Source organism: Balaenoptera acutorostrata, chromosome 11 (genome assembly GCF_949987535.1).
Source record: "Balaenoptera acutorostrata chromosome 11, mBalAcu1.1, whole genome shotgun sequence".
NCBI lineage: Eukaryota > Metazoa > Chordata > Mammalia > Artiodactyla > Balaenopteridae > Balaenoptera > Balaenoptera acutorostrata.
In genome coordinates, this window is record NC_080074.1 from 66,334,762 (window position 1) to 66,346,666 (window position 11,905).

The 11,905-nt window shown below is 36.5% G+C and overlaps 1 protein-coding gene across 1 annotated transcript in view; it reads right to left on the reverse strand.

Moving 5' to 3' along the window:
* The window catches only part of SPMIP11 (sperm microtubule inner protein 11), a 97,947-nt gene extending 86,830 nt beyond the window's left edge, over positions 1-11,117 (reverse strand). The window contains exon 1 of the mRNA XM_028165768.2: positions 10,979-11,117. Within this exon, the coding sequence (XP_028021569.1) occupies positions 10,979-11,045 (67 nt within the window). The 5' untranslated portion in view covers positions 11,046-11,117. The remainder of the gene's footprint in view (positions 1-10,978) is intronic.
* Positions 11,118-11,905: the final 788 nt, after the last annotated feature.

Below are 11,905 nucleotides of genomic sequence, written 5' to 3' on the forward strand. Positions count from 1 at the left end.
AGTGCCCTCCTGCTTTGATCAGGTGTCACTTATGCAGCTGAGTCAAAGATGTAGGGATGGGAGTGATGAGTAGAGAATTGAGGGCTACAGTTTGAAAAATGACTTCTATTCCCTTCCCCAGCCCTATATTCATGCTGCCGATTAGCGATAGCTACCTGAATGTCCTTTAAGCCTCCTCTACCTATGTCTCATGACTTAGTGAATGGCATACCATCCACTCAGTGCCTAAACTGGAAGCCTAGCAGTCATCCATTGTTCTTCCTCTCCTCTACAGCCCACATCTGATTGATTACTATCTGGTTGATTCTTCCTTCATAATATCCCTTGAGTTTGTCCCCTTTATCTCTACTGACATTACCTTATTTTGAACCACAGGTTGCAAACTGGTGACGTTTGCACCAGATTTGGCCATTATTTGATTGGGTTTAGTTTTGCACAATTTTTAAAATAAAAAAATTACATTGAAATTTTCTTGAAAATTTGTAAGATCTAGCAATACCGGGCAGTATTCTTGCATGAAGACTATTAATTGGAGCTGAATAGTGGCTATCCTTTTAGAGAAGATACGTGCTTTTGATTTTTCACAGTTCCTACCATTCCCTATTGTCTTTAGAACCTGCCTGCTTCACTGGTTTTTGTTACATGTCTGGCTCCTGCAGGGACTGGAATCTGTGACCCCTTGTTTTCTCTCAAGAGAAAACCTTCTAACTGGTTTCCCAGCCTGAAGTTTTACCCTTCTTTAATCCATACTGCAGCCAGAATGATCTCGGAAAGAAACTTTATCCAGTCACTCCACTGCTTATGCCAACCTCTAGCCTTCAGTGGTATCTCACTTGTCAGGAACAAACAGCTCTTTAGTATGATGACATTTAAGACCCTTCCTGATCTGACCTTACTTATCTAATGTCAGTCAGCTCAAGGAAATGTTCTTTCTCTTACACATTACTCTCCAGCCATATTCAACTTCTTGGATTTATTTGAAAAGAAAGCATTAAAATGTGGCCATGTGCCTGGGGTTTGGATTCAGAAGGATATGGACTTAAAAAACTTGCTGCAGGTTTTTTTTGGCAGATACTATCAGGTTAGCAAGTTTCCTTTCTATTCCTCGTTTGCTAAATTGAAAAAAAAAAATCACATACTGAAATTTGTCGGAAGAATTCTGCGTCTATTGAGATGACTATGATTTTTCTTTTTTTATGTCTAATATGTTGAAAGACATTTATTTCTAATTATAAGCATATTTTTTTATTCCTCATATAAACCCTACTGGTCATATTTTATTATTCTTTTTAGGTTCTTGGATTTAGGTGCTGTCTCTCTCTATATATGATTATATATGTATGTTTTGGGATTTTTACATCTGGGCTTATAAGTGAAATTGGTTGGTAATTGTTTTGTTTTGCTATCATGGTTATGCTACTCTCATAAAGTGAGTTGGGCTTCTATCCTTTTTTCACATTCTTTGGAATAGTTTGTGTAAGATCGGAATTATTTTTTTTTCCTTGAATATTTAGTTGAACTTGCCTACAGAGCCATAAGAGGCTAAAGTTTTCTTTGTGGAAAGACTTTTGTTTCCTGATTCAATTTATCTAATGATACATGATTACTAAAATTTACTGTTTCTCCTTGTGTTGGTTTTGGTAAGCTATGTATTTTCTAGGAATCTGCCCATTTCACATAAATCTTCAAATTTATTACAGTTATTTATAATATAATCTTATCTATTTTAAGACTGAATAACATTTAGTGATTCTCTTTTTTTCATTCCTGTTATTGACTATCAGTGCATTCTCCCTTTTTTTTCTTAGTCTCTCCAGATATTTATCAATTTCATTAGTTTTTCGTTAGACTTTTGGTTGAGTTGTCCTTTTTTAATGGATTTTTGTTTTCTATTTTATATAATTGTGCTCTTATCTTTATTATTTCTTCCTACTTTCTTTCTGCCTCAAATAATCTATTATTTTTACATCTAGTAGTGCTTTTGCCTAAAAGTACAGGCATATCTCATTTTATTTTACTTTGGTTTATTGTACTTTGCATATACTGTGTGTTTTTTTTTTAAACAAATTAAAGGTTTGTGGCAACACCGTGTCAAGCAAGTCTATTGGCACCATTTTTTCCAGCAGTATTTGCTCCCTTTGTGTCTCTGTGTCACATTTTGATAATTTTCACAATATTTCAAACTTTTTCAAGGCGAGACCCCCCACCAACAAAGAGATTACGACTTGCTGAAGGCTCAGATGATGGTTAGCATTTTTTAGCAATAAAGTATTTTTAAAGTATGTACATTGTTTTTTTAGACATACTGCGGTTACATACTTAATAGACTATAGTATAATGTAAACTAAACTTCTATATGCATTGGGAAACCAAAAAATTTGTGTGACTCACTTTTGTGATATTGGCTTTAATGTGGTGGTCTGGAACTGAACGTGCAATATCTCTGAGGTATGCCTGTTTATTTGGTCTCACATTAACATATGTATATCAGCTTTCCTGCTCTCTCTTTTAAAAAAAAATTTTTTTTAACTTTTACGTTTTGAAATAATTATAGATTTTTCTCAGGAAGTTTCAAAGATTGTACAGAGAGATCCTGTGTATACTCTAACCAGTTCTCCCCAGTGGTTACATCTTATGTAACTATAGTACAATATCAAAATCAGGAATTTGACATTGGTACAATGTGTGTGTATAGTTCTTTTTCATCTTATCACATGTATGTATAGATTTGTGTAACGACCACTGCAATCAAGATATAGAACTGTTCTATCACCACAAGATCTCTTTCATGCTACCCCTTTTATTGTCACATCCACCCTCTCCTTCCCATCATACTTAACTTTGGGCAAGTACTAATTTGTTCTCTGCCTTTATAATTTTGTAATTTAAAAATGTTGTGTAAATAGAATCATACAGTCTGTGACCTTTTGAGATTGTTTTCATTCTGCAAAATGCCCTTGAGATCCATCTAATTTAATTTGCCTGTATCGGTAGTTGGTTCCTTTTATTGCTGAGTAGTATTTCATCATATTGATGTGTTCTATAGTTTAAACGTTCACTTAATTTTTAAAATTGAAATATGGTTGATTTACAATATTATATTAGTTTCAGGTGTATATCAGAGGTGAAGCAGTTCTAGGTGATGGCAAGATTCAAGATGAGGCCGTGGGAATGGGTGACTGCAGTGGAGCAGAGGTGAGGCTTATCGTGTTGAGGAGGCTAGGTTTTGGGGAAGACACTCATGTGGATGTTTGAATCACTTGGGGTAGGAGTAGATCTTGGGTTGGAGAGGAATTCTATGAAGTAAGTTCCAGTGTTCTCAAGGAATGAGGGAGAGTAACCAAAGGGAGATGGTAGGCATATGGCCAAAATACGTAAACCTCAAAGAAGCAAGAGACTTTAAAAGAAGGTGGAGTTAGTGATGGTCTTAAAGTGCCAGGAGTAGCTTTTGCACAGCAAAGTAAACTATAAACAAAATGAAAAGACAACCTACGGACTGGGAGAAAATATTTGCAAACAATGTGACCGACAAGAGCTTAATTTTGAAAATATGCAAATAGCTCACACAGCTCAATAACAAACAAAACAAAACAAACAAAAAAGAAAAACAAGCAACCCAATAAAAAAATGGGCAGAAGGCCTAAAAAGACATTTCTCCAAAGAAGATATCCAGATGGCCAATAAGCACATGAAAAGATGCTCAACATCACTAATTATTAGAGAAATGCAAATCAAAACTACAATGAGGTACCACCTCACACTAGTCAGGATGGGCATCATCAAAAAGTCTACCAATTATAAATGCTGGAGAGGGTGTGGAGAAAAGGGAACTCTCATACACTGTTGGTGGGAATGCAAATTGGGGCAGCTACTATGGAGAACAGTATGGAGCTTCCTCAAAAAACTGAAAACAGTTCCCATATGATCCAGCAATCCCACTCCTGGGCATACATCTGGACAAAACCCTAATTTGAAAAGATATGTGCACCCCATCAGCAGCACTATTTACAATAGTCAAGACATGGAAGCAACCTAAATGTCCATTGACAGATGAATGGATAAAGAAGATGTGGTATATATATACACAGTGGAATATTAGCCATAAAAAGAATGAAATAATGCCATTTGCAGCAACAAATGGACCTAGAGATTATCATACTAAGTGAAGTAAGTCAGAAAGAGAAAGACAAATACCATATGACATTACTTATATGTGGAATCTAAAAAATTATACAAATGAACTTATTACAAAACAGAAAAAGATTCACATAGAAAACAAACTTATGGGGCTTCCCTGGTGGCACAGCGGTTGAGAATCTGCCTGCCAATGCAGGGGGCACGGGTTCAAGCCCTGGTCTGGGAAGATCCCACATGCCGCGGAGCAACTGGGCCCGTGAGCCACAATTACTGAGCCTGCGCGTCTGGAGCCTGTGCTCCGCAACAAGAGAGGCTGCGATAGTGAGAGGCCCGTGCACTGCGATGAAGAGTGGCCCCCGCTTGCCGCAACTAGAGAAAGCCCTTGCACAGAAACGAAGACCCAACACAGCCATAAATAAATAAATAAAAATTAAAAAAAAAAGAATATAAAATTAAAAAAAAAAAAAAAAGAAAACAAACTTATGGTTACCAAAGGGGAAAGGTGGCGGGGGGAGGGATAAATTAGGAGTTTAGATTATCATACTAAGTGAAGTAAGTCAGAAAGAGAAAGACAAATACCATATGACATTACTTATATGACTTGTAATAAACTATAATGGAAAAGAATCTGAAAAAGAATATTTTATATATATATACGTATATAACTGAATCACTTTGCTGTACACCAGAAACTAATACAACATTGTAAATCATCTATATTTCAATTAAAAAAAAAGTACCAGGAGTGAGATTGATTACTTCTAGATCCAGATATACCTGGGTTTGGGAGAATAAATAGTCTCTACTTGAGGCTCTTTTTACAGAGGATTTTGAATTTGTGTGTATTATTTCTATGAAGATTTTCATGTCTTTCTAATACATGTATATACCCACAACAATATATGTATTGTTTTGTATGGTTTTAAACTTTAAACAAATGGCATAATACTCTGCATATTATTCTGTACCTTGTATTTTCATTCAATTTGTTTTAAGGTTTATTCATGTTGATACTTGCTCTCACTCACATTAACTACAATATTTAACGGTATTTCTACCTGTTTTGTATTCATTCTTCTGTTGATGAATATTTAGATTGTTTTCAATTGTTGTTATTCAGAAAATGCTGCCCTGAACATAATTACAGGTGTCTTCTTCTTTATCTATGATATTCTACAGTTTCACTTTTGTGTGTCCAAGTGTGGATTTATATTTTATTTAATGGTATTTTGGATATATTTTAATGAGAATTTATATCTCTTTTCAATTCTGGAAAATTCTCACTATCTGTTCAAGCTACTCTTCTCCCTTAGTTTCTCCATTCTGTTTTTTCTGTAACTCCTATCAGCAAATGTTGGAGCTTCTCCATGAAAACTCCATCTCTGTACTGCTCTTTGATATTTTATCTCTTTGCCTCTCTGTGTTATGTTCTGGGTGAGGTATTCAACATTATCTTGCAGTTCACTAATTCTCTCTTCATCTCTGTTAAGTCTAGAGTTTAGTCCATCATTTGGGTCTTTAAACATTTTAGTGGCTATATTTTTCATTTCCAGTTTTCAAATTTGTTCTTTTACATATCTATCTGGGCTTGTTTTAATTCTGCACATGTGTTTCATGATTTTCTCTATGTTGTATGTAAATTATTCATTCACTGTCTTTTTGAGGAGCTTAAAAATTTATTTTAAAGCATTTATAGACTTTTAATATTTTAATATTCTCTAGTATAAATTTATCTTCCAAATACTGATTTTTTGGCTAGCTCTTGTAGAGTTAGGTTTTTTCCAAGTGTTTTATAATGTTGAATTTCAGACTCATTTTTAGTGGGAGAGCACACACACACACTCTCAGTTCCTAGGTGTGCTCCATATAAGCTTTTGCCTCAGACAGTGGCAGGCAGAAGTTTTTCATTTTTCTTTCGTAAAATAGAGAACCTGTTCCCAGCCCCTCACTTCCAGAGTGACTTTGGCTCTAGTCCTGGTTGCAGGTGGAGAACTTTTAGTCTCTGTTAACTTGCAGGGGCTGAATGCATAGCTGCCTCTAACTGCTTAAGCCTGGAAGCTAGCAGGCCCTCAGCTTCAGCCCTACTCACAGCTTTTATTAATAGTTTTCTTATATTTGTGGCCCATGGAGATATCTATCTTGTCTTTGAACCATTATATTCTGTTAAAATGTTCTCTTTTGCATTTTTTCAATTATTGCTTTGTGCTCACTGTATATAGGGTATCTCAAAGCATGGACTTAAATGTAATATTGAGAAGAATACATATTAATAACTTGAAAATTTTAATGCAATTCATAAAAACCCAACCTGTATTCTTTTCATTAGGAAAATAAACACGTGGCCCGAGTGGAGGAATCTGGGAAAGGTTTTCCAAATCCTTCTCTTCTCCTTTTCTTCTCCTATTACTTTCCAATCTCATCTCTCCCATTTGTTGCTTTTTTCTTTTCCCTTCCATTATCCTACTGCTTCCCCTTCTCTTTCCATTTTGCTGCTCCCTGCCCCGCTTCTTCCTCCTTCCCTTCCCTTTCCTCCTTTTACTTTTCTTTGCTGACTCTTCCCCTCCCAGAGTTCTCCTGTATTTAGGTCAAGTTCTCTTATGATTTGTCATCTTCCTAGTGCTGTGTCAGTCCTTTAATGCCAGGTAACAGGAAGGAGCAGATGTGCCTCATGTTTATATGTATCAGGGTTCCACTCAAGGGAAGGGCTGGTCCTCAGTAATGTTGTGATGTACAACATGGGGAATATAGCCAATATTTTATAATAACTATAAATGGAACATAACCTTTAAAAATTGTCACTATATTGTACACCTGTAACATATAATACTGTACAGCAAATATACTTCAATAAAAAAGAATAAGTTTAAAAAATACTTAGATGTTGAAAATCATAAAACATGGATAAAAAAATAAAAGAAAAATTAAATAAATGTGAAGCCATCCCATGGTGATGGAAAGACTTAATATTGTTAAGATGGCAATAGTACATAATGCAAGCTACACATTCAGTGTGATTCCTCTGAAAATTCCCAAAGGCCTTTGGGAAGAAATACGCAAGCTGATCCTAACATTCGTATGGAATTTAAAGTGACCCCAAGGAGCCAAAACAATCTTAGAAAAGAAAATCAAAGTTGGAGGCTTACACTTCCCATTTTCAAATGTTAGTGCAAAGGAACAGTAAACAAAACACTGTGAGACTGGCATAAAGCTATACATATAGATGAATGAAATTGAAGGGAGATCCCAGAAATAAACCCACCCATCTATGGTGAACTGATTTTAGACAACAGTCAACAATATTAAATTGGGGGAGAATGGTGTTTTCAACAAACGGTGCTAGGCAATTGGCTATCCACATTCAGAGGAATGAAATTGGACCCTTTCCTTCTACCCATACAAAAAGTAACTCAAAATACATAAAAGGTTTAAATGTAAGAAGTAAAATTACAGTCAACACCCTATATTCACAGGTTCCACATCCATGGGTTCAACCAACTCCAGACTGAAAATATTAGAAAAAAGAAATTACAAAAATTTCAAAAGGCAAAACTTGAATTTGCCATGTGCCAGCAAATAGTTACATAGCATTTACATTGTATTTACATTTATATAACATTTACATTGTATTAGTTATTATAAGTAATCTAGAGATGATTTAAAGCATACAGGATGATGTGCCTAGGTTATATGCAAATACTATACCATTTTATATAAGAGACTTGAGCATATGCAGATTTTGGTATGCCCTGCTGTCCTTGAACCGATCCTCCATAGATACTGAGGGATGACTGTATAAACTCTCCAATAAAACATGGGGATAAATCTTTAGGATTTAGCAATGGTTTTGTAGATCTGAGAGCAAAGCACAAGCAATGAAAAAATAAATTGGATTTCCTCAAAATTAAAAACCTTTTTGCATCAAAAGATGCAATTCAGAAAGTGAAAATATAGCCCACAGAATTAAAGAAAATATTTGCACATTAAAAATATGATGAGTCATTATCCAGAGTATATCAAGAACTTTTACAACTCAGTAACATAAAGACAAAAAACCCAATTTTAGAAATGGATAAATGACTTCAATAGACCGCTCTCCACACAAGACAAATGGTCAACAAGCAGAAAAAAGATGTCAAATATCATTAGTCATGATGGAAATGCAAGTTAAAACCACAATTCAACAACTCCCTCACATATTCTAAAATGGTTATAATCAAGAAAGTTAAAAATAACAAATGTTGGTAACAAGGTAGAGAAATTGGAAACATTAAAAATTACTTGTGGAAATGGGAAAATGTACAACCTATGTTTACAACATAAATGTACAATTAGCATATGGTTCAACAACTATACTCCTAGATATATATATATATATATATATATATATATATATACCCCAAAGAATTGAAAACACGGGTACACATATATAGATAGCAGCACTGTTCACAATAGCCAAGCGGTAGAAACAACGCAAATGTCCAGCAGAGGGTAAATGGATAAACAAAATGGGGTAGATCCAGGGATTTCCCTGGTGGTCCAGTGGTTAAGACTCTGTGCTTCCAATGCAGGGGGCGCGGGTTTGATTCCTGGTTGGGGAACTAAGATCCCACATGCTGTGCAGTGCAGCCAAAAAGAAAAAAAAAATGGGGTAGATCCATAAACAGCCATATTATTCGCCATAGAAGGAATAAAATAAAATGGTTCAGCCTCTGCGGAAAACAGTATGGCAGTTCTTCAAAAACTTAAACATAGAATTAACGTATGATCCATCAGTTCCACATCAGGGTATACACCCAAAAGATTGAAAGCAGGGACTGGAAGAGATATGGGTACACTCATATTAACAGCAGCATTAATCACAATACCAAAAGGTAGAAGCGACCCAAGTGTCCATTGATGAATGAATGGACTGAACTAAATGTGGCATATACACAAAGGAATGTAATTCAGTCATAAAAACTAAGGAAATACCAACACATGCTACAACGTATATGAGCCTTGAAGTCATTATGATAAATGAAATAGCCCTGTCACAAAAAGACAAAAATAATACGATTCCACTTATATGAGGTATCCAGAGAAGTCAAATTCAAAGGGAGAAAGTAGAACGCAGTTGCCAGGGGCTGAGGGGAATTCGTGTTTAATGACTACAGAGTTTCATTAGTGAAAATCAAAAAGTTCTGAACATGGATGGTGAGGATATTTGTACAACAATGTGAATGTGGTTAATGTCATAGAATTTTAAGTATACTTAAAATGGTTTGAATGGTAAATGTTATGACATTTAAGCACAATGAGAAAAATGAATCAAGTACTGATACATGTTACAACACGGATGAACATTGAAAACATCTTAAAACATCCTAAGTGAAAAAAGCCAGCCAGAAAAGGCCAGCCAGATCATACTCAACTTGTGTGCTTTAAGTTCATCAAGGTTGCAAAACTGAGGGAAAGTAAGAGTAGTGGTTCCAGAAAAAGAAAACTGGATCAGAATGGAAAAAGACATTTCCCTAGAGTTGGGGCAGCTGGTGAAAGTTGAAGTGGGCCTGTGGATTGGATTATAATGTGGAAACCATACTAATTTCCTCATTTGGAGGTTATGTGCTGGTTCCCTGGGAGAGTGTCCTTGTTCTGGGTAAAACACACTGGAGTATTTTGTGTGAAATGGCAAATGTGGTAAAGCAATGACAGCTAGGGAATCTGAGTAGAGATAAACAGTACTTGGCACTGCTATTGCAAATTTTCTGTATGTTTGAAATTACTTTCCAAAACACCATGTCAATACCATGCCAGAACACATCACACCTCCTTGTAAAGGCCAAGCCTTACCCAGATCCAGTTCACACAAAGTCATGAACCTAATCACCCACGTATGTAGGAGTCCACCTGTAATTTACGGGCACCGTGGGAAGATTATATTAGGAGCCACTATGTCTTCTGTGTTGTGGATGACCTGGATGTGATAGAAACAGTGGGATTTTTGAATTCCAATTTTCTACATCATTCCACCAAAAAACTATTAGAACTAATAAGTGAATTCAGTGAAGTTACAAAATCAATACACAAAAATCAACTGCATTTCTAAACACTAATAATGAACCATCAGAAAGACAAAGAAAACAATCCAATTTACAATTGCGTCAAAAAGAACAAAATACCTAGAAATAAATTTAACAAAGGACTTGAAAGACCTTTGACACATGAAGAAATTAAGGAATACACAAACAAATGGAAAGATATCCCATGCTCATGGAATGGAAGAATTAATATTATAAAAATGTCCATTCTACCCAAAGCAATGTACACAGTGAATGCAATCCCTACCAAAATTCCAACGGTATTTTTCACAGAAATAGAGCAAATCATTCTAATATTTGCGTGGAACCACAAAGGACAGCAAACGGTCAAAGCGATCCTCAGAAAGGAGAACAGGATGGAGGCATCTTGCACCCTGACTTCAAACTATACTGTGAAGCTACAATAACCGAAACAGTGTGAAATTGGCACAAAAACAGGTGCAAGCATCAGAAGAACAGAGCAGAGAGACCAGAATTAAACCTGTATGGATGCGGTCAGTTAATTTATGACAAAGGGGCCAAGAACACACCAAGTGGAAAGGGCAGTCCCCACAATTAACAGTGGTGGGAAAATTGGACACCACACGCCAAAAAACTACACAGGACACTAGTCTTCACTGCACAGAAACCTGATTAAAAACCCAGTTTTCCACATCAAGCCCTTCCTGGGTCATCTGAAGGTGGATCCCCGCCCCCACCCCCCAGCAGTCAGTCATACACAGGAAGCTTCTGCTCACTTTCCTTACTTCTCAATTTTTCCTCACCTTTTACTCCTGGCCGTGCCTCCCTGGGCGGATCCTGAGCAAACCCAGGTCCTGTCAGCATGGACATAGCCCCAGGTTGTCCTGAAGCCCAAATTCCAGCGAGTCCTATGGAGACTGAACTCCTGTTGCACAGACGCTAGCCCTTCGAGTCCCAAAGCGGAAGCCCTGGCGGTGCTTGAGGAGATAGAACTCCTTTCAGCTGCGTGCAGGGCGAAGTCCGCGATGGGAGGCACCTGCACGGCGGGTCAGAGAAGCGGGCTCAGCGCCCTCTGTGGTTGATGCGGGAAATGCAGGCCGCGCCTAGCTCACAGTTCCCTGGAGATAGTGCTCCCTGCTGGCAGAACTGCTGAACTCATTGAACTTTGGAAATTCAAACTGAAATGGAGCTACATATCCCATAACTTCTCCAAAAATAGTTAAGGAGCAATTAATTGGAAACTATATGGAATGAAATGAATGCAGATACAAACTTTACAACTTACACCAAATTCATTCAAAATTATTCATAGACAAATTTGAAATGTAAAACTATTCAAAATTATAGAAGAAAGCATAGAAGAAAATGGACAGAAGCTTGGGTTTCGTCATGTAGATCATGAGCTTTGAATTTTAACACGCAACACGAAAAGGCAATCCACAAAGAAAACAAGTGATACCATGGACTTCATAAAACTAAAGATTTCTGCTCTGTGAAAGACCTTATTCAGAAAATCAAAAGACAAGTCACAAACTGGGAGAAAAATGTTTGCAAACACATATCTAATAAAGGATTTGTCTCAAAATACACAAAGAACTCTAACACAAACAACCCCATTAAAAATAGGTAACAATCTGAATGGAAACCTGTCCAAAGACGATACACAGATAGTATACAAAAATATGCCCAGGACTGGGGGGCAGAAAAGCAATAGTCCAGCTCAACTCCCT